At 31.6% G+C, this 24,210-nt stretch overlaps 2 protein-coding genes across 4 annotated transcripts; one reads left to right on the top strand and one right to left on the bottom strand.

Moving 5' to 3' along the window:
• The first annotated feature begins 230 nt into the window (after nt 1-230).
• On the top strand, nt 231-14,292 carry LOC111696850 (uncharacterized). Its single transcript, XM_023466602.1, has 17 exons — nt 231-380; nt 1,135-1,230; nt 2,060-2,141; nt 4,646-4,750; nt 4,929-4,997; nt 6,000-6,098; nt 6,935-7,041; nt 7,623-7,751; nt 8,162-8,272; nt 8,708-8,870; nt 8,964-9,049; nt 9,726-9,890; nt 10,396-10,468; nt 11,156-11,226; nt 11,895-11,996; nt 12,088-12,233; nt 14,040-14,292. The coding sequence occupies exons 2-17, from the start codon at nt 1,154-1,156 to the stop codon at nt 14,087-14,089; spliced, it is 1,635 nt and encodes a 544-aa protein (XP_023322370.1). The 5' UTR covers nt 231-380; nt 1,135-1,153; the 3' UTR covers nt 14,090-14,292.
• A 2,411-nt stretch (nt 14,293-16,703) lies between these two features.
• Nucleotides 16,704-23,903, bottom strand: LOC111696488 (disrupted in renal carcinoma protein 2 homolog). 3 transcript variants are annotated; one of them, XM_023466100.1, is made up of 11 exons: nt 23,803-23,903; nt 23,221-23,328; nt 20,684-20,953; nt 20,074-20,125; nt 19,623-20,021; nt 19,470-19,572; nt 18,310-18,382; nt 17,870-17,933; nt 17,722-17,767; nt 17,537-17,652; nt 16,704-16,869 (listed from the first exon to the last, which is right to left on the bottom strand). In XM_023466100.1, the coding sequence occupies exons 1-11, from the start codon at nt 23,845-23,847 to the stop codon at nt 16,754-16,756; spliced, it is 1,392 nt and encodes a 463-aa protein (XP_023321868.1). In that variant the 5' UTR covers nt 23,848-23,903; the 3' UTR covers nt 16,704-16,753. The 3 variants fall into 3 exon arrangements, with proteins under 3 accessions (XP_023321868.1, XP_023321876.1, XP_023321881.1); XM_023466108.1 differs by lacking the exon at nt 16,704-16,869 and adding an exon at nt 17,038-17,075; XM_023466113.1 differs by lacking the exon at nt 16,704-16,869 and having other exon boundaries at nt 17,562-17,652; nt 18,310-18,384; nt 19,471-19,572.
• Nucleotides 23,904-24,210: the final 307 nt, after the last annotated feature.

The raw sequence follows: 24,210 nt of genomic DNA, 5'->3' as shown, positions 1-24,210 counted from the left end.
TAAAAATACGCTAACAGTCCCTTTAAATGTGCAGCGACAAAGTAAACGCTTGGTTATTTTGAACATACTTTAGCTACATATTTGTAAACTAAGATTTATGCAAACAAAAGAAAATTGGCAATTTAGCAAGGATTACTTGTAAATACATCTTGCAGGCTAAACTTCACTTTTCTCCTGGATTATCTTCAGCTAGGTTCATTTTCTCAGATATAACGTTTTATTTTAGTTTCAGACGAAAATGGGATAAAACTATTGAAGAATTAGAAAACTGGTAGATTTAGACTAGATATTAGATTGTACTATAGTTCCTTAGTTCCACTGCACCAAACCAACTTCATTCCTCATTCTTCATTCTTCATCCACACACTCCACTATACCAGGCAAACCTTATTCTTCATTCTTCATCCATACACACACACTCCACTATACAAGGCAAAATTTATTCTCCATCCTTCATCCACACACACACTTCATGCCACTATACCAGGCAAACCTTATTCTTCATTCTTCATCCACACACACACTCCACTATACCAGGCAAACCTTATTTTTCATTCTTCATCCAAAAACACACTCCACCATACCAGGCAAACCTTATTCTTCATTCTTCATCCAAGCACACACTCCACCATACCAGGCAAACCTTACTCTTCATTCTTCATCCATACACACACTCCACCATAAACGTATAAATAATGTATTCTAGGAATGGATCAGGACATATAATGATCTATTCTAGGCATTGATCTGGACATAAACTGATCTATTCTAGGAATTGATCTGAACATAAAATGATCTATTCTAGGAATTGATCTGGACATAAAATGATCTATTCTAGGCATTGATCTGGACATAAACTGATCTATTCTAGGAATTGATCTGGACATAAAATGATCTATTCTAGGCATTGATCTGAACATAAAATGATCTATTCTAGGAATTGATCTGGACATAAAATAATCTATTCTAGGCATTGATCTGAACATAAAATGATCTATTCTACGAATTGATCTGGACATAAAATGATCTGTTCTAGACATTGATCTAGACATAAAATGATCTATTCTAGGAATTGATCTGGACATAAATGATCTATTCTAGGAATTGATCTGGACATAAAATGATCTATTCTAGGAATTGATCTGGGTATAAAATGGCAAAACTAAAGCTTCCTCCGCAGGGTGGAGAGAAATGGCTCTGTATCTTCACATTCCTCTTCATGATGTTCAGGTCTGGTTAAAGGGAAGGTTCTCAAATACATTTGGGTGATTATTAGTACATAACAGTAGTTAACAACATAAAGATGAAGAAGTGAAACATAGGTTATAATATTTCATTTAGTATCAAGTTTCATCTGTACTGTTTCTGTAACTTGAATTTAATATTTTGCTTACTTTGTACCGTTACTTTGATTTTAATTCAATTTCAGTGTACTCTGTACTGTTTCTGTAACTTTAATTTAATAATTTGTTTACATTGGTCTGTTTCTTTAATTTTAATTTAATTTAAGTGTACTGTTTCTAAAACTTTGATTTAATTCTTAGTGTACTCTATACTGTTTCTGTAACTTTAACTTTATATTTAGTGCACCATGTACTGTTTCTGTAAGTTTGTTTTAATATCTAGTGTACTCTGTACTGTTTCTATAACTTTATTTCAATATCTAGTGTACTATGTACTGTTTCTGTAACTTTAATTTTACATTTAGTGTACTAAGAACTGTTTCTGTAAATTCTATTTCATATTTAATGTACTCTATACTGTTTCTGTAATTTTAATTTACTATTTAGTGTACTCTGTACTGTTATTGTAACTTAATTTTACATTTAGTGTACTATGAACTGTTTCTGTAAATTCTATTCCATATTTAATGTACTCTATACTGTTTCTGTAATTCTAATTTACTATTTAGTGTACTCTGTACTGTTATTGTAACTTTGATAAAATTTTTAGTGTACTCTATACTGTTTCTGTAACTTTTATTTGATTTTCAGTGTACTTAGTAATTAATATTTAGTGTACTCTGTACCGTTTCTGTTACTTTCAATAAATATTTCAGTGTACTCTGTACTGTTTCTGTAATCTACTGTATAGTTATCATCTATATACCATCAATGGAAGAATTACAAACGGATTTCCAGGTTAGTTTACAATTCAGTTAATTAATCAGTTTTGACATATTTACGAAGTTTTGGTCTGAAAAATAATATTGAGTTTCGAGAGTTGTTTTAAACAGAAGTTGTAAAAGAGATTTTAGAAATTCAGATAATTTTGTTTATTTTTATCATTATGTTAATTAATAAAAAAAATTTTTAAAAATTTCTATTTTGACATCATGATAGTTTAGAGCTTGGACCACATTCATAGGTCACCCTGTGAAGGAAAAAACTTGGTTTCAATGTTCATTTATTTTAAAATATAAATCCTGATATGGGGGATCATATATCAAGACTATGCTTTACACTAGGTATCAGAAGAAAATAGATTGAATTCACTTTTTTACAATTTAATCTTTTCTATTGTCGAATAAGTAATGTCATTTCAAAGAAGTGAAAAGAAAAAAACAGAAGAAAAAATCTTACAAATGAAATGGAAAGATAATAAAGAAAATGAAAAACAACGTATAATAAAGAAAATGAAAAACAACGTATAATAAAGAAAATGAAAAACAACGTATAATAAAGAAAATGAAAAACAACGTATAATAAAGAAAATGAAAAACAACGTATAATAAAGAAAATGAAAAACAACGTATAATAAAGAAAATGAAAAACAACGTATAATAAAGAAAATGAAAAACAACGTATAATAAAGAAAATGAAAAACAACGTATAATAAAGAAAATGAAAAACAACGTATAATAAAGAAAATGAAAAACAACGTATAATAAAGAAAATGAAAAACAACGTATAATAAAGAAAATGAAAAACAACGTATATTAAAGAAAAGCTGAAAGAACATGAGAATGAAGTGAAGGGGAGGGAATGAACCGAACGGTGATTGATGATATCCTTAATCCATCCATATCCATAATCTAAATCGACATGAAATAAATCAGATTAAAAAGATGGATGGATGCTTTATAAAAGGAAAAATAATTTCTCTACGTATTGGAACAAATCCTCTGATGGAGAGTGGAGATAATATGCGTTGTCTAAACGTTTTCGTTAGATTCCACTAATTTTTGGGGAGCACTTGCAGAAAAAAACTTTATTTAGGTAATGTTTAACTTATTTTGAAATCAAAATTTGGCAGCCATAGTTGGATTGCTGCCAAATTAGCATTAACACTCGCTTATTTGGCAGCAAAAGTGTTAGACGACTGCCAAAGGAAATGAGTTCTCACCACAAACTTAATTCCTTTAATCCGTGTATCTTTGCAACCCGAAGTCGTAGACATTTGTTATTTCAAATTTTGAATTTTTTAGATCTGATAACATAAGTTTGAAATGTTAAAGGTTTACATCATCAGGTTGCAAAGACATAGGAATTAAAATTTTTTAGTTTGTTGCAAAAACTCATTTCCTTTGTATTTCAAAACTTAGAGTGTACACTGTACAGTACGATTCAATCTATACATGCATTACGCAATCTATAAAATTAAACAAATGTTTTAGAAAATCCACCATTTTCGTTTACTCTTCTTTAAACCTACGGATGACAATTTCAGACAAATCTGTAGCCACACAGATCTTTACAGAATACAGAGCAATAACGCATGTTGAAAATTGAAGTTTTGAACTTAATTAATTGTATAATGATAAACAAATTTAGGACACTAGATGTCGTCTTTTCAAAATTTAGAAGTATTTCGTTCACAATTTAACCCTGAGGCAGAAGCCCAAATGAGTTACGCGTAATTCTACAGAGAGAGAGAGCCTGTTCTACGCCGACTTCGCGTAACTCCTTTGGGCTTCTGCCTCAGGGTTATTATGAACAAAATACTTCTAAATACTTATCCTTTATAATGTACAAAATATATATGTGTCGATTTGAATGTCAAATTTTTTATTTCATTTCATGGCGAGAGTAGTTCTATAAAAAAACATGTTGAGCAACTTTATCGCAGATATTTTAAATTAAAATATGAAGGACGGTTAAATGAGTTAAATACTTATTTATGTTACAAACCTTGTATAGAACAGGGATATTCATTTTAAATTACTTACACAACCCTCTCTTTTTCTTGGAACCGGGAGAACCGGGAGAAGAGACGAGAATTCGTAAAAAAGTTGGAAATTTCAACCTTTCCTTGGGAACCACTTTTATCTCGAAGGGGATTATATATTTTAAACGGAACCGGCTTTTGTAAATAGCAAGAAGTAGTTGAACCGCGTAGAAGAATTCATACCCTTTCCTCAAAAATCCAAGAGAAGTGATTAAACTATGTTTCGCTATTTATCAAACATGGTCACTGGTCACTGGTAATACCGAGGTTAAACTGGTTAAATGATGTGCATCATGCACTTTGTTTTATGTGCCGTGCATAGATAAGTTACTGAATTAGCAAATTTGGGAAACTCTGGAAACTAAGTTCGTCACCAACTTGCTATTTTTTTTGGGATACCTAGACAACATCTAGTGCCCTATCTCTTTTTTTGATTAATCTATGATCAAAATACACTGTTATATATTATTGTATTCAGGGTCCTAAGCGATGTACAACTTCTTTGGTGGAGAGGAATATTACCAGTGTACCTGGAGATGGGAACTGTGACTGGGCGTCCTGTGAGGAATGGTGTCTATCCCAGGTAAAATAAATTACAAGGTGTTAAAATGTCGTCTTTGCATAAGATCAAAACAACACAGTTTCACAGGGCGCGTGTGCACATTTATCTCAAAGGCAGAATGAGTAAATTTTTTAGAAAACACTCGTATTTTATCCTGTCCAATATCCTTTATATTTTACCAATATTTTGTATATTTTAGGGTTCAAGTCCTTGCAGTAAAATGTATGGGATACTCAGGGAGATAGGAGCATCTGTAACCTATGAGCAGGTAATCCTGGAGAATCTTTATCCTAGGATCAGGTATACCTGGAGCATCTGTATCCTAGGATCAGGTATACCTGGAGAATCTTTATCCTAGGATCAGGTATACCTGAAGCATCTGTATCCTAGGATCAGGTATACCTGGAGCATCTGTATCCTAGGATCAGGTATACCTGGAGAATCTTTATCCTAGGATCAGGTATACCTGAAGCATCTGTATCCTAGGATCAGGTATACCTGGAGCATCTGTAACCTAGGATCAGGTATACCTGGAGCTTCTATATCCAAGGATCAGGTATACCTGGAGAATCTTTATCCTAGGATCAGGTATACCTGAGGCCGAATTTAAAGAATTTGAGCCGCGGCTTAAATTTAAACCGCGGTTCAAATATGGTTAATTCCACTTAAAATCGTATTACATTTTCAAAATTTAAGCTGGCGCTCAATTAAATCCGGTTTTGGGCGGATTTAAGACACGGCTTAGATTCATTAAATTCAGACACTGGAGCATCTGTAATCTAGGATCAGGTATATCTGGAGCATCTGTATCCTAGGATCAGGTATACCTGGAGCATCTGTATCCAAGGATTAGGTATACCTGGAGAATCTGTATCCTAGGATCAGGTATACCTGGAGCATCTGTATTCTAGGATCAGGTATACCTGGAGAATCTGTATCCTAGTATCAGGTATACCTGAAGCATCTGTATCCTAGGATAGTAAGTAGCTTAAACCATTTCATTTGTTTCTCTCATCTGTGATATTCATTATATACCATTCATAGTTTTCAGCTTTATATTTCTTCATTTCTTTGTCAATTATTTAAGAAACTATTCAAAGTCTAAATTCGAGAAAATAGAACTTTACTTCTACAGATATTTTAAGTTAAAGTCTCATCCATTTAGTGTAACGCTGTATATACTATATAGAGATCTAATATGATTTATAGATAATTTTCATCTTCAAACTGCATACAATATTCCAAATATTATGATCCTAACTGATTTCAGTGCGATCTTGAACCTGAAGGAGGTTTTGTCGATCATCTCTGCACTACTCTAGACGATCTCGAAGCTGTAAACTGTAAACGATCTAAACGAGAACCTGAGGTAGAATTTATGTTTTAATAGTTTTTAATTATTAATTTAGGTTTGAATAATAATTGATCTAATATTATGAAGTTAATTATGTTAAGTTCTCTGTTGGTTTAATCAATTTTATCCTGAAACTAACCCATGAAACATTGCAATTTCTTGGTTAATTCATTAAATAAAAAATAATAAAACTTTTATTATTTTTAATGTTGCTTTACCTACGCCCAATTTTTCTTTAAACATCATAAATCCATGATAACAAAATATGTGTTTGTATATTAAATATTGGTTTTTTTAAATCTAAATTTTTACTTTCACAAAAACTGATTTAGAAATCAATCGATTGTTTTACTGATTAATCAATTGAATGTTTGATTTACGAGCTGATTGATTCATTGTTGTTTGATTGGCCAACTAAATGACTTAATGACTAAATCAATTGATCGAATGTATGAGTAATCAATTGATCGATATTTTGAGTAATCAATTGATCGATTGTTTGAGAAATCAATTGATCGATTTTTTGAGTCAATTTTCAAAATTTTGAGTAATCAATTAATCGATTGTTTGAGTAATCATTTGATCGACTGTTTGAGTAATTAATTAATCGTCTGTTTGAGTAATCAATTGATCGATTGTTTGAGTAATCAATTGATCGATTGTTTGAGTAATCAATTGATCGACTTTTGTTGTAATCAATTGATCGATTATTTGAGTAATCAATTGATCATTTGTTTGAGTATTCGTTTGATCGATTGTTTGAGTGATCAATTGGACGATTGATTGATTGCTTGAGTAATCAATTGATCGATAATTTAAGCAATCAATAGATCGATTGTTTGTTTGATTAGAATCCTGGTAACCGTGAGCTGTGTGTAAACTTCAACACAATGATCTCCTGTGAGAAAGGGTATTGTAAGAATGTTTCTAGGATCTATGACTGCATCTACAAGGATATGTAAGTTTCAAATTAAACCCTAAACCTTATGCAATTTGCATGGTTAGTAATAAAAGGGTCAAAGTCTTTTTCCTCCCTCCCCCTCCCCTCTGAGCAAAACGGCTAACAATAAAACTTTACGAAATTTTCCTTATTTTCCGCCTTTTTACCAATCCACCTTCCTATTAGCGTACAAAGGGCCAAAACTATTTTAAATAATCTNAATATGTAGTCCTGGAGTAAATATACTGAGCAATCAGAGAATATATAATCCTGGAGTAAATATAGTAAACAATCAGAGAACATCTAGTTTTGGAGTAAATATAGTGAATAATCAGAGACTATGTAGTCTTGGAGTAAATATAGTGAGCAATCAGACATTAGCTCAATGACATTAAGCTGCATGTAAAGATATAGGGATTAGAAAATCAGACTTTGTGGCAAGAACTCAGTTTATTTGGTTGTTAAACCATAAAAAAAGCCTAGATAAGAACTTAGCCTTCCCTGGTCAAGCCTCATACGATATGTCATTACGATATTCGACAGAAACACCTCAATTAGAAGTTTAAAAGTGAAAAACTTATAATAATATGTGTTATCAGGTACCAAGATCTCTTGAATAAGACTAAAGATTCTGATGGTTTCTGTAACTGTAACCGGTGCACCACTAGTAACACTTCTATACCCGGAGATTGTCCGAAAGAAACAGCTTTCTGTTTCGCCAAAGGAAGGTAATAACAAGGTTTCCTTTAAATACACTGACTCATTGGGACGTATCCATTGGAGCCCCTCCGGAAAGTTAAAAGGTTAATCCCACCCAACTGGAACAAATCCTGTATACGCCCCTGTCCTCATTATTGATTTTTATACTCTATCCAAAGTATTAAGTAATGGCCAGAGCAAGCCCAAATCACTGTCAGTGTTAAAAATAAGTAATTAGTAATTTATTTAGTTCACATTAGTATTTATGATTTTTCCTGTAAATCTAAAAAAATCACGTAAAGTTAGGATCATCAGTTAAAATGTAAAAATGTGTCTTTTTTAGTCTTTAGTTTTATCCGACTTTAAATTATTCTAGTGAAACTCCTAAAAGCGATGATATTAATAAAAGGTTGTGAAATGATGCTTCTTGTTCATCCAGGAACCCTGAAGAGTATGATGAGAAGGAGAAGCTTCTATGTGCAGCTCCAACCTGTCAGAACTGCTACGATATTTGTAAAACTAAACATCAATGTTTAGATATGAATAGCAGGTATACGTTAGAATGGAGCTATAAAAACCGGTTGTTTGAGTGGGTTGGGACTTTTTGATCTTTTCAAATACGGGGTCGAGAAAACATTTTATAATTGGCGCATTGACATTTTTGTCATTCTCCGTTACTGTAAAAATAAAATATGCATAGTGATTATAAACATTGTATTTGAATTATCCGGGTTATAATTACAGTATGATTTAGTGCCCTTATGTTAGGTTTGTCTTCCAGGACTAAGAAAGCAACTTAATTCGGTTTAATATATATGATTTGATGAAATCAACGCTAAAATAAACACGTCTTGAACAACCACAGATAAGTTAAATAAGAATGGACATTTTTTACAATATTTCTGCAGGAGCCTTAAAAACAACAGATAAGTAAAAGGTTTAAAAATGTTTTTTTTCTTCAAATATCCTTCACTTCACTATCTAGACGGGATGTAGTTTACTTCGGAGTAGACGAGTACGATGATCCTATGCTGACCTACTACGACTGCAAGAACGGAGTCTGTACTGAGATCTATGATCTCATCTGTAACCGAACCTGTGATCATAAGAAGTTTGATTTTAATACGATCAACGTAGTTGTTCTCCAGGTAGAACTTTTTTCTTTCTATAAATCAATCTATCTATCTATCTATCTATCTATCTATCTATCTATCTATCTATCTATATATCTATCTATCTAGGGTGAGAGGTTGGTAATGAGTAAATGCCGGAAAATGTTTATTAACGGAACAGTTCCTATTCCCTTATCTGCAGTCAGCAACAATAAGTAAGCATTTAGAACAGAACAGAACAGAACAGAACAGAACAGAACAGAACAGAATAAAAAGGAGCGGAACAAAATATAAACAGAACAAACTAGAAAAATAAGAACAGAATAAAAATCATTGAATATTCTAAGAATACAGTTTTAACTGTTGTATCTAGAAGTGTATACTTGAGATCGCTATGTTTACTTTGTATTCACATCATTACCTTTAAGGTGTACTTACAATACACTTTCAGAAACATAAACATAATTTCCTTTTCTACAATTTCCTCTGATATTAATACTTCTTTAATATTTCCATTAACTGTTTCAAATCAATTTTCATTGGTACCGATCAATGAATTGGATATTCTTGATTTTTACCATATCTTTGACTATATCCTTGACTGTGTGCTGCTTAACTATTGCTTGACTATGTGCTTAACTATATTTTTGACTATGTGCTTAACTATATTCTTGACAATATCCTTGACAATATCCTAGACAATATCTTTGACAATATCTTTGACAATATCCTTGACTATATACTTGACTATATGACTATAACATGACTATAATTGACTGCATGCTTTTTTATATGCTTGACTATGCAGGAATATCCTTATCTCCAGCTGCTCTAATGTATCTGTTCAGCTGGAACATCCTAATCTCCAGCTGCTCTAATGTATCTGTTTAGCTGGAATATCCTAATCTCCAGCTGCTCTAATGTATCTGTGGACCGGAACATGAAGTCTATCCAGGCTGAGGACTGCTTGAATGGCACCTGGGTAGAGAATATGGGGATTATAGACTACAATACAATAACCAGGAAATATCTAGAGTACAGGCATAATCCAGACAGGTAAATAATTTTACAATTATTTACGGCTAACAAGAAGAAAAGATACTTAAATGACTACTATTTAATATCTAATGATCTGAAGATGGAACTTGGATTTATTATATTAAAAATTGGATGATTTGTTTTACCAATTTGGTTGATAAGCCATCTCGTGAAATTATATTTTATTTTGATGATTTCTGATACTTTTTTAAAAATCAAGTTAACTTATTGTATACAAGTAAACGAACCAAAAGAATTGAGTCTTTGCCACTAGCTCAACTTTTCTAATCCTTATATCATAGCAACCTAATGGTGTAAACCTTTGATATTTCAAACTTAGATTAAATTGCAAAGTTTGTGGCAAACACTCAATTCCTTTCCTAATATTATTCCCATTCATAAATCGGTTTATCCTTCAAATTTTAAAAAAGTATCTAAACAAAAATCCAGCCACGGCCGAGCAATTAAATAAAAATGAAAATCAGATTTTGTGGCAAAGACTTGATTTGTTTCTACCTTGTAGGTGGGTAAAGAACAGGGTGGATGATGAGGAATCTGTGATACCCTGGGAGGAACATATTGTTATTTATAATCAGGTCAAATATTCAACTTAATCAGAAGTTACCATAATTTAACTCATAAGTTACCATAATTTAATTTTAAGTCACCATAATTTAACTCATAAGTTACCATAATTTACCTCTGAAGTTACCATAATTTAACTCAGAAGTTACCATAATTTACCTCAGAAGTTACTATAATTTACCTCAGAAGTTACCATAATTTACCTCAGAAGTTACCATAATTTAACTCATAAGTTACTTTAATTTACCTCAGAAGTTACCATAATTTAACTCAGAAGTTACCATAATTTAACTCAGAAGTTACCATAATTTACCTCAGAAGTTACCATAATTTACCTCAGAAGTTACTATAATTTACCTCAGAAGTTACTTTAATTTACCTCAGAAGTTACCATAATTTACCTCAGAAGTTACCATAATTTAACTCAGAAGTTACCATAATTTAAATCAGAAGTTACCATAAATTGTGATTTTAAACATGTTTTTTAAGCTTAAAAAATATTTGCCAATAGCCTATTTTTAAGCAGAAGCGTATTCTGAGAGTGGAGGCTTTCAGTGAAATCTAATATTTCCAGGGTGTTTTGGTCCTGAGCCCCCTTCGACAAAAAAATGAGCCCCCCTGGACAAATTCATGAATACGCCCCTGAATTTTTGAACTGTACCATACTGATTCTCCTTTTCATGAATATTCTAATTTAGACGAAAATCAAGAAAAACCAGCAGGGTTGTGTTAACACTCTTTCCATGGAGTGTATGGACTTCTTCGCTAGGTAGGAAAACAAAATATGTTTTTCAGCATCTTGTTAAATTCAAGTTGTTTCTAACACTCTTTTTAGAATCTGCTATCAAAATGGTAAAATTCAGAACAAAGTTTGAAAATGATCTAAAACATTTTTAAGTGAGCCTAACTTTCTATTGATGAGAGAATTATCTCAAAGATTTATAGAAATATCATAAAATGTGCAATAGGATGAACAATTTGACAAACTAAGATCAAAACGCTCTTTTTACAGTGCAAGCTAATGGAAACAGGCCCCCCTGGAGTGATCCCAACCTATAATTAATTATCTCAAAATAGGTTAGGTTAGGTTAATACATGGTAAAGCTTGACTGACTGGGGGCACATGGCACTGAGAAACTATGAAAGTTAGTCCACAAATTTTCAGACAGCCTCGGCTTTAAAGTGTTGCAACGCCTTAATCTTTGAAATTACCTTACCAAAGCACTTATCCTTTTTTGTAGCCCTAGGCATAAACTTTTTTAAATGCAAAGCGCTTGTTTCAAGCTAAAACTTAAAAGAACTTACTGACAAAATACTGCTCGATTTTTGCGCGAGAGCGTGCATATCTTGGTTTGCAGTGACGGAGTAATAAAGAGAAGTAAGATTATGAAGTAAGATAATCAGGTTTTGTTTAAAGATAAAGATAGAAATGTTCAGGTTTGCCCGGGATGGAGCAAACTATACAGCTAGAGCAGTTTTTGATTGTTATTATAATCCTGAAGATACGGACTATGTAGTCATTGATTACCAACCAGAACGGTGATATATATTTGAAAATAATAATAGAGATAATAATATTAATAATGATAATAATTGTATAATAATAATAATAATAATAATGATATTTTAGGACATTCTTCTTTTTATTGATGTGGAGTGTTATCCCTGGGAGTATCATGGTTGTATCCTGCTTGTACATGTGTATCTGCAGTAGGTTCATATTCATCGGAGATGATGGTCATATGAGGATTATCTGCTGTGGGAATGCTGTTACAGGTAAAATAACTGGTGATTTATTCACGATAATTTTACAAGCTTGACACCAGGATTTACTGGATATTTTAAAGAGAAAAAACTACTTTAAACTTTGCAATCAATTTTCAAAAGTTTATTTACAATTAGTTATAAAGTTAATAATTATTGACGTGCAATGTATATGGGCAAAAAATTCGAAAATCTTTCCAGAAGAACTGAATCTTCTAGTTCCTATATCTTTGCAACCCAATGTAGTTAGAAATTAATATTTTAAACTATGAAATCTTTTATGATCAAAGAGCCTATGTTTGAAATATCAAAGGTTTATACTTTCCGGTTACAAAGAAATAGGGATTAGAAAGTTAGAGTTTGTGGCAAGTATCCAGTTCTTTAAATTATAAACTAGAGCGGTGTTGCACATAATTTACATTAAAAAGGAATATGTAATGATTTAAATACTAACTGTATAAATGTTGAATATATTTTAATCTGGATACATTGCATGTATATTACACATTGTGCACTAAAGAACACCTAAAGCACATTTTTACCCAGCCCTTGCAATAAAACAAACAAAATTAGAGTTTTTTGGACACATTTGAAAATAACTGATTAAAAAAAGATTTTAATCCAACTTATCATACCATGCCGTGGTGGTTTTTTTTAACAAACCAAAAAATTATTTTTTCGATAAAGGGAGTGACCGGCAATCTATGAGATTGCAGTATTATTTAGAATTTTTTTAGGATTCATTTGAGACCTATCAGACGTTTTCACGGTGCATATTTGTTCAGCAAGAGCGCAAATCCAATCTTTAAAATCCTCATAGATCGTCCATTTTTGAGGGATGATTTTGAGAATCAGATTTTTTTAATTATTCAATGACGACCACGAAAAATTTAACTAATAATAAGAGTAAACTAATTAGTTGCTTAAGAGCAGGTTGAGAAAAAAAATTAACTCCTATCATCGAAAATAAGAAGTCTTATATAGTTATTGGATTCTGTAATGTCTCATTGTTCAAACATTTTCTGTAGATTTTCTGGAATTTTTAATGAAAAGACGATAATGGAAGAAATCTGCTAACAAATTCATAAAGAATAAAAAAATCAATATAATGATGAAAAGGAAACAATTGATTCTAACATTGATTTATCGACAAACCTCCATTGTGAAATATGTTCCTAAACATCTAATTAGCTTACTTTAGAACGTTACATTTTTCTTCGTCGTTTTTGAATAATTTTCATAAAACCGATTCTCAAAATTATTCCTCCGAACTAGACAATTAATGAGGATTTTAAATATTAAATTTGCGCTCTTGCTAAACAAATATGCACTGTATAAAACGTCTGATAGGTCTCAACTATGTGCAGCTCCAACCNCTAAAAACGTCTGATAGGTCTGAAATGAATCCTAAAAACGTCTGATAGGTCTGAAATGAATCCTAAAAACGTCTGATAGGTCTGAAATGAATCCTAAAAACGTCTGATAGGTCTGAAATGAATCCTAAAAACGTCTGATAGGTCTGAAATGAATCCTAAAAACGTCTGATAGGTCTGAAATGAATCCTAAAAAATGTCTCAATAATACTGCAGTCTCAGTTCAGCTACCATACATTGACAGTCACTCCCTTTAACATTTTTTTCTTCTATCCTTTGTACTCTGTATTCCAAGTTATATGTCAAACTGTCTTGAATAAAATTAATTATGTTAAGATGTTTCAAACTAATTAAATCCTGTGCTAGAACACAAATTAATAAAATGTTAATATTTGATCATATGGAAATCTCGTTTAACATCAATTCGAAGATCCTTCTTTTTTAGGCATTGGAAACGTAGCAGTTTACACCCCACCAACAAAATCGAAATCATAATTTTCAGATTGCAAGATTCTTAAATCATAATTTTCAGATTGCAAAATTCTATAATCATAATTATCAGATTGCAAGATTCTAAAATAATAATTATCAGATTGTAAGATTCTGAAATCATAATTATCAGATTGCAAGATTCTAAAATAATAATTATCAGATTGCAAGATTCTAAAATAATAATCATCAGATTGCAAGATTCTAAAATCATAATTATCAGGTTGCAAGATTCTTAAATCATAATTATTAGATAGGAAGATTCTAAAATCATAATTATTAGATAGCAAGATTCTAAAATAATAATTATCAGATTGTAAGATTCTTAAATCATAATTATCAGATTGTAAGATTCTAAAATCATAATTATTAGATTGCAAGATTCTTAAATCATAATTATTAGATTGCAAGATTCTAAAATCATAATTATCAGATTGCAAGATTCTAAAATCATAATTATCAGATTGCAAGATTCTAAAATAATAATTATCAGATTGCAAGATTCTTAAATCATAATTATTAGATTGCAAGATTCTAAAATCATAATTATCAGATTGTAAGATTCTAAAATCATAATTATCAGATTGCAAGATTCTAAAATAATAATTATCAGACTAAAATATTCTGAAATCACTGAAATCCAAGAGCGTGAAGAAGTGAACTGGTATTCAGATATTTTTGCCGGGCTGGCCTGACATCAAACAACAAAGTACATGTAGACATATGTGTACCATGTAATACTTCAAAGTCAATGTATGATGTAAGGTTTTGTAATGATATTTCTTCAAAGGTCAGAGGGCAATTTTTAAAAGATTTGCGTGTTTGGAAATTTAAAAAATTTCAAAATATTCTGAAATATTACAACTGTGTTAAATCTTGTGGCTTGATCATCGTAAAAATAAAATAATTTGCTCAATTTTGCGCATGCGCCTTGCCGAGATCATCATTCTCTTTCCGTCCTCTGTTCCGCGCACAATATTTGTATACACAATACTTTCCCGACCCCCCTCATCTTACAGCAGGGGAGTGGGATGCTGCACTTAACTTAGTTTTTTGTTAATTCTGTTTTTTTTCAATTCAATATTTATGGTAAAGTGATTATATAATTAATACTGATACTATTGTATATTTAGTTTATTCTCTTTAAAGTTTTAAAATATCTAATTTAATTTTTCTTGTAAAATATTTACTTTATTAATCTAATTTAAGGTAATTAACCCAATTAAACTGAATTAAAAAAATAATTAAAAATGTTCTTTGTCAAGTTTACGTATTATTTTGTGATATATTTGTAAATACGACCCCGTAAATGGTTTATTTAATTCCAAGGGGAGTTTTAATTATAAAATTTGAAATATCCAACTTGAAACCCTTTTCTTTAATATGAGTTTAACAACTTCATAGCAATACAAAATTTATTTTATTATTTGTAAAGTATTGAACCCTAAAAAATCAGTTTTTATTAGTTCGCAAAACTTTAAAAAAAAAACATAGAAAAACTAAAATAATATTGATATGGTTCTTAAAGTATTTTTCATAAAAAATTTGCTTTAAGACTTGAATTAAGATTTTGCAATAAACTAAAATTTTCTAATCTCTATATCTTTGCAACCTAATGATAGTTTGAAATATCAAAGGTCTACAATTTTGGTTGCAAAGATATAGGGATTCAAAATCCAAGTTGTTGACAACTTCCTTTATCTTGTAAAAATTATAACTCATTGCAAATAAATGAGATAGGTTCCCTTTCTTGGTTTTAGTAAAAAAGTTTGTAATTCTTTAAAGTTTTGTTATTTATTCTTTGATATTTATCTAAATATGATAAATTGTATTAGTTCATCAATTATATAATTGATTATATAATTATATATATAAACTAGTCTAGATCCAGTGCACACTTTATCTTATATATATATTCATATAAGGATGTCTGAGAACTATAGGATTCTTGAAATAAAATCTTTAAAAAACTATATTTTACTCAAAAAAAAAAATAATACATTGAGAATCAGAAAACTGTGAAAAAGACGACATTAGTGTACTTAATGTTATTAAAATCAAATAGTTTTCCGGTTAACTTACTAAATCACTTATTTATTGAGCTGGGTCCGTTTAACTGAAATGTCTGTTTCTCATGTTCATTAGTCTATTTAAAGTTATAACTTGAATCAAAAGTCGTCTTCATATTCCAGCGTTTTCTGGTTATCACTGTATCATAAATTTAGAACCACAAACCAATGCAGTGAACCTTTTTGTAAAATCATTGCAAGCTTCAAACCACCCAATTACTAAATCTTTCCTTAGCTATCATCTACAAACTTCAATCAAGTTTTTTTCTGTAACTTGCCTACAAACTACAGAGATAAAAAGGAACTGAGTTATTGTTTTTCTAATTTTCTAATTCCTACATCTTTGCATCCTGATGGTGTAAACCTTTGATATTTCAAACATAGTCTATTTGATTTTATGGTTTTTATGGTTTGAATTATCAAAAGTCTACGACATTGGGTTGCAAAGATATAATGTAGTTTTGATCATTATTTAATTTTAACTTGTGATTTTACCAAAATTATTTTTCACGATACATTTTTGTCTTAGTGACATTAAATGCACCATTAGGTTAAAATAAATTAATCTTTATTTAAATAAATAAAATAAATTGAATCGTTTTTATAATTCTGGTTTCTTTCCCTCGTCAATATTGAGACGATTATAGTTCTCTTGTACTAGGAACAGTAGAGGTAGAGGACCCAGTACACTAGCAGGCAGTACATAGTTCAACCAACCTGTACATAAACTAGAGTACATAGTTCAAACAACCTGAACATAAACTAGAGTACATAGTTCAACAAACCTGTACATAAACTAGAGTACATAGTTCAACCAACTTGTACATAAACTAGAGTACATAGTTCAACCAACATGTACATAAACTAGAAAGTACTTAGTTCAACAAACCTGTAAATAAACTAGAGTACATAGTTCAACCAACCTATACATAAACTAGAGTACATAGTTCAACCAAAATGTACATAAACTAGAGAGTACATAGTTCAATCAACCTGTACATAAACTAGGGAGTACATATTTCAACCAAATTGTACACATATTAGTGTACATAGTTTGACCAACATGTAAATAAACTAAGGAGTACATAAGATCTAAATACCTGTACTTGGATCTAAATACTTGTACTTGGATCTAAATACCTGTACTTGGATCTAAATACCTGTACTTGGATCTACTAATACCTGTACTTGGATCTAAATACCTGTACTTGGATCTAAATACCTGTACTTGGATCTAAATACCTGTACTTGGATCTACTAATACCTGTACTTGGATCTAAATACCTGTACTTGGATATAAATACCTGTATTTGGATCTAAATACCTGTATTTGGATCTAAATACCTGTACTTGGATCTAAGTACCTGTACTTGGATCTAAATACCTGTACTAGAATCTGGTTTCTGAAAGATCAAGAGGAAACAAATGCAGAAAAGATTAAACCATAGTGTGAGCCAGGATCCAATAGTGCCCTCGCCTACAGGATAGTTCAGCTCCACACTAAAACATCATTTACATCTATTTAGTATTTAGATAATTCATACTTAGTTTTTGCTTTTCTTTTATTACCTAAACTCAAATAAAAGTGGTGCTGATGCGTAAGCAAGGCTTATTCCTAGACAAAACAACTTACTTTATCCCTTGCAATGAATATTTTTTTCTTTTTAAAAATACAAATGTTATTTGCGGTATTGCGCGCGTATTTCTCATAAATCACCTGACAGTAGTAGAAAATATGTAGCTATCTTGAACCCGTTGGAGTCTTGAAACTGGAAAACACCCTGGAGGAACAGAAATTGTTTAAGCTCTGGTTTATCTCATGAAATTAAAATGAGATTAAATATTGTAAATGTATACTCGTTGTGCATCTCTTTTTCTTAACTGTTTTTTTTTTCCCAGCAAACCATATAACGTTCCATAAACATCGGTAAAATGTAAGTGAAGGGTATTTTTCATAAGTGTAATTTTTTAAAATTGTTTAAACTTGTAAGAAGACTTTTCAAGAATGTTGTTATCACAAACTCATTAAATTATGAATTTTCATATACATATGCATTTCAAATATGGAATTTCTATTGAGGGTTTACACCAATAAGGACACACCATTAAAGATGCACTAAACTATAATATATACATGAGACAATATATAGAAATAACCTGAAAGAGAAGAGTGGTAAAGATGAATATAATCCCAGATACTCCTAGGAGCAGAATAAGCACTAACTTCATTCTGGGCTTAGTTTCATGTTTCATGAATTAACATTTCTCAAGGTTTTTTCTTGCATTTCCAAGATATATTAAACTTAATTGATTTTGCTTCCAGAATTCCAGAATTCAAATTTCTTTATTTAATCAAAGAATGAACTAGCGATAGTAAATATGAATAATGTTTAAAATATTTAGATCCTTTTATAAAGTTTACTAAGGTCAGCGCTGTGGAAAGGACAGCCATGTAGCTATACGTCTTTCTCTCCAAATTTTTTTTTCTCTAGAAATTGTCTTTTTAGATCAAGTTGGTCTCTCTGTGAATAGTCCTGTCGCCCTAGGTAATACTCAGCAAGAATGGGAGACAGCCTAGGAAGTATAAAATTGAGTTGCAAAACAGGGGATATGACGTCCTCAAGACCCACAATTTTTCCTACTGAGGTAGTCATATTTAGAACGGAAAGACAAGGTTCAGGACACTGCTCATGAACTGAACTGGGATATCAGGTTTCTATTGGCATTAGTCTATGCAGGGGTCCCTTGTGTGTGTCCGTATTTTTGTCCATGGCTTTGTCACATGTATTTGCTGGCAGCTGCTTTAAAGCTGCTCTCGACCCCCTCTGCACTTGTCTTATATTCACTTACAGAGGTAATCATTAGGGCGTCCTCAAATGAGGGCTATGGATCAAATATGGGGGGGACAGGCCAAAATGGGGGTGGTACATAAAAAATTTGGATGAAATATAATATATGAGGATCGTCTTTGCAAGACCACTAACAGATGTGGATGAAATATGTGGAGGAACAGACTAAAATGGGGATAGGAGGAACAAGTCTTATTTAGACTTGACACAAGACTATTTCAAGACGTGGGGAAAACAGAGAATGCACCTTAAAAAGGGGACCGGGGAGCAGGATACCAACATATTTTAATGGTTATATCTCATATTACAAGATTTTTGATGAAATGTGATATTTTTTGGAAAATTGAGGGTGCTTCAGGACGTCCGTTACCCCATCCAAGATGCTCCCGTTCTTGCTGCAGGTTGATAGATATACAAACTCTTAACAGAACAATTGCAAACTTTGATTTTATTATGAAGCCATTTTTCCTTTTTTTGAACCAGTTAAGGAAAAAAGCAAATCCAATGCTAGCAGCCACAGCTACAAAGCTTATAACAAGTCCAAGCATTGAAGCCCACTTCTCAGTTACTCCTAAAAAAATTAAACATAAAAAATGAAAATATTTTCTAAAATTAATTTACCTTCTATTTCTAGATTTAGAATATTAATTATCATCACACTTTGCCACATCTGAACTAGACCTTGAGACATTGAGTATGTTATCATGGTAAGCCAGGCAGTTCTTGATTTAATAAGGGTTTTAAATCCTTCAAGGAACAGAGTTCTTGGTTCTGTAGCAGATATACTTGGAGGTTTAGGTGGCTGGCTCGGGAAATATAGAAGAATCAGAAGAAATACAATAAAAGACGCTCCTCCATGAACCCAGAGAAGAATATTAATGTCATCTCTTGCAAGTTTTAGATCAGATTCATTGTTTAGACAAAGAACATTATCAAGTTCACAGTCATCAGAGGCCTCTCTGACTAGGAAGGTACCAAAAATAAAGGAGACACCAATCCCAAGAGCATTGAACATCTGACCTATTAACGAGTTGATTTTATAATGTTAATATAAAGATCTAACAAAAGTTACCTATTCCAGTAGCTGCAACTCTTTCACCAGGAGGAAACCAGTTTGCAGAAAGCTAAACAACTGCAAACTTGAACTATTTTGTAGTTGAAATCTCCTTTATATTATTTTCATACACTAAATGATTATTCACACCCCTTTATGCCAATTTACATTCTATCAATGAATATCAAACTTAATTTCAAGTGAAAATTATGCATTTTTTTAAAATTAGCATGTCTGATTCACCGCGGTACCCGGAAAAGTATTGTATAATCAAGTTCTTCATGTTTTTAAACTGAAATAAAAAATCTTCAAGTGTAGTTTCGCTCTAAAAATGACATACAAATTTCGGTTACAGAAACCGTGGAGAACTGAACACTTTTCAATCTATAGAAAGACGATGATATCTTCCACATTATTTATTATATAAAGATGGTGTGCCTCTTTTTAATGGAGGGTCACTTAAAATTATAATGATAGTTTCTTTAATTATCCCTGCACTGCACACCCTTTATTGCTTTAAACACTTTCCTAAGCTTTTGCAAAAAAGCAATGTCCAAGCTAATATTTAAAGCCTCTTCTGGGCCCCCTCAGTTAAATTTTCAAGAAATGGATTTTAAACTGTGTTTACCTGAATAGGACCAGCCATTGCTACAGGTCCTGCCATAGCATTAAAGATAGCTCCAGTATTACAATAAATATCAAAGTTGACAGCCTGCTCCGGGAGTAGTATAGGAATACATCTGATAAATGTTCCAATAACAACCAGGAGAGCAGCGATTGCTACCGCCCAGCGCAAGCTCCGACCTAGAAGCCAGGCAAATGGACCAGAAAATACAGGGAACACTACAACTCCCCAGAGTGGTAACAAGGTTAGGTCGCCGTCATCCCATCCATAAACCTTGGTGAAACTAGTATTAGGCATCCGATTTGATCCGATTTTTACTGTTCATGGACTTTTGGCTTTCAAGTCGGTCCACAAAAATCTTCGCTATAGTTAAATATATTTCAAAATATTATTCTCTGAAAGTTAGCTACAGAAGGGAGGGAAGGCAACCTCCCCTTATCCGAACCTCATCTTACCTATTTGCTGCAGTGCGCGTCTCCTTCAGGGCTTCCGAACCGCCCCCAAACAGTCTTCAGGGAATGATCTTACGTTTATAATCGTAAATGTATACTTATAACGGGACTAATTCGATTATTTAAGGATGGTAGTCAATCTGAAGTATCCTTCACATATTCAAAATATTTTTTTTTCTTTTTACAATCAAAGATCCGGGAGAAAATAGCTTTTATTTATAGATTTTATTTAAATCTTCGAATGGGTGGCGCTTTTTTATGAATAGATTTTACTAATAATTATTCTTCATAAAATGTTAATTCTAAAAAACATTGCCCTTCGCAAATTTTCGTTCTGGTTATTAAGATATCTAAAGAAAAACAAACTCTGTTATAACCAAATGATTTAAAAACTATTGGCGCTTTTTTTACAAGCACTACAAATTTGAAGTACATATAGAGCTAAAGATAATTACGTTTTCTTTAATTAGAGCATTGCCCGGATTGCCTTTTATTGTTGTTTAATGCACTATTTTGCAGATAAACTTACTTAATATAAATACTTTAATTTCATCTGATAATCGGAATTTGTTTATTTAGTAACAGGTTCTTAGACCAAATAGACTTTAGAAAACGGAAACAAAAACGCGATATCAAACAAAATCTTTAAAGTTTACGTTTTTCCAGTCAAAACTTTGAATGTAAAAAAGAAAAAAAATATTATGAAAAAGGATACTTTAGATTGACTACCCTGCTTAAGTAATCGAATTAGTTCAGTTTTAAGTAGAAATTTACGATTAAAAACAGACGATCAATCCCGGAAGACTGTTTGGGGGAGTTTCGGAAGTCCTCTGGGGACGAGCACTGCCGCAAATAGGCAAAATGAGGTTTAGAAGCTTGCGGGAGAGGTTGCCTTCCATCCCTCGCTACAGACAGTCATAATCACAAAGACCCGGAATTAATATAAGATCAATCAGACGACTTTACAATCTAACTTTACAATTATGATTAATGAAACGATAATAACAAAATAGACCTAGTCCAGCCAATTCCAAAATGTGATCTGCCTTAATTGTGTGTGTAAAATTACCAGAGATATATATACAGGGTGAGTCAAAAAAAGTGTGATTTACGGCGCCTGGTACAAAAGTGTATCTTTTTCTGTGTAACTCTTCTGTATGAAGTTTTTAAAATATTATTTTAAAATTTTTAATTTTTTTTGGTACTCTAATGGTCCAAAAAAAAATCCGCGAACTCTTTTTTTCTCTCAAAAGCAAAAGTTTAGAAAAGCAAAAATGTGTATATTAACTATTTCTATCGAAATCTAAAATTTTATAAGGATTGAATCACAGAATAACAGAAAAATTGGCAAAATTGTAACAAAGAAAATTCGCAATTTTCAGTTTTGGTCTAATTTTTAAGGAAAAGTTTGAATTCTCTAGTTCCTTTCTTCTTAGTATATTCAAAAGTAAAAAAATGTACGCTGTTCAGTTGAAACTTTAAGAACCATTGAAAAACAACTTTTCCTTTAAATAAGAACAGGACTGAAAATTGCGAATTTTCTTTGTTACAATTTTGCCAATTTTCTGTGATTCTGTGATTCAATCTGTATAAAATTTTAGATTTCGATAGAAATAATTTATATACACATTTTTGCTTTTCTAAACTTTTGATTTTGAGAGAAAAAAAAAGTTCGCGGATTTTTTTGGCAATTGGAGTAACAAAAAAAATTTTTTTTTTTTAAATATCGAAAAATTTCCATACAGGAGAGTTGCACGAAAAAAGGTACACTTTTGTACCAGGCGCCGTAAATCACACTTTTTTTTGACTCACCCTGTATATATAAAGTCGTCTGATGAACTGTCAACTAATTCAGGGTTCTTCTGGTTATGATTGTATTGTTACAATTTCAAAATGTTAATTCTGACAAAATATCTAGCCCTGAAGTACGTACGTAAACAAACACTTGTACGTAATGAACCATTTTTGTCAGAGCGGAAAATGAATTTTTTTTAACTTTTGAGATTTTTCGAAGCCTCATAAAAGCTAAAAAAGTATGAAGACGGATAAAAGGATGCCCTGAATGTCCTGAAAAGTCAAAATATTTACATTTTTAGCAGTTTCTGCAATTGGACCCCATGTGTTCCAGACAGCGCATTGGAACAAAGAGAAGAGAGAAAACAAAGATAGAATATACCATCGTCTGTAATACAACTCCTACAAAATAGTTCATCAGTCAAATTTTTTTTGCATGTATTAGGATTTAATATCTGTAAGAACAACAGTCGTATACCCTTTAAGATAAAACGAAATTTTCAATTGTTTGCAAGAAATACACGAAATCCTCAGTAATCGATGATATGACAAAGGTTTGATGGGTACTGTTGTGAATCGGACATGACAATCTATTTAAATAAAGGGACACTTGAAACAGCGTCTGCAATCTACATTCCCTTTAAGCCTGAAAGATGTTAAAAGGAATTGAGTCTTTGCAACAAACTCTGATCTAATCCATAATCTAATCCATAATAGAATACAGAATTCATAGTTTGAACTATATACGCTGATTACTACATTTGGTTAAAAAGATAAAAGGATTAGAATGTTGCAACGACTTAATTCCTTTACAACTTTTTATTTAACTTTTTTAGCAGTATAAGATAATTTCCGTTATGTAAATGATGGAATTACCGCTTGAAATCCATCCCCTAATATATCTGGGATAGTATTTTCCATCCTTCGATCCTCAACTGTCCTGTCAATTTTCCTGAAAGATAAACTCAATTTAATGATAAGGTTGACAATTGACAATATAATTTTTGTAAGCGTCATCAATCATGGAATAACTAACAAGGAAAAAAGATTAATGTTACCAAACCCCAGGATATTTATTGTACTACTGGAAACTAGTAATCTCTGTTTGTTTGATTGTTTAGATGTCCGATCATAACTCATGAGCTCCTTAATCGAGTTGCCTCAAATTGTGATTATGGAACTCGGTAGAACCACGGAAATGTTCTTACCTTTGTTTAACAATTCCAAGTGGAAAGTCTAGATTTCAAGGCAAAGCTGGGTTCCCAAGCCAGTGCATATTATAAT

Source organism: Eurytemora carolleeae, unplaced genomic scaffold (genome assembly GCF_000591075.1).
Source record: "Eurytemora carolleeae unplaced genomic scaffold, Eaff_2.0 scaffold72, whole genome shotgun sequence".
Lineage (NCBI taxonomy): Eukaryota > Metazoa > Arthropoda > Copepoda > Calanoida > Temoridae > Eurytemora > Eurytemora carolleeae.
Note: the sequence above shows the minus strand (reverse complement) of the source record. Positions and strands in the feature narration are given on the sequence as shown.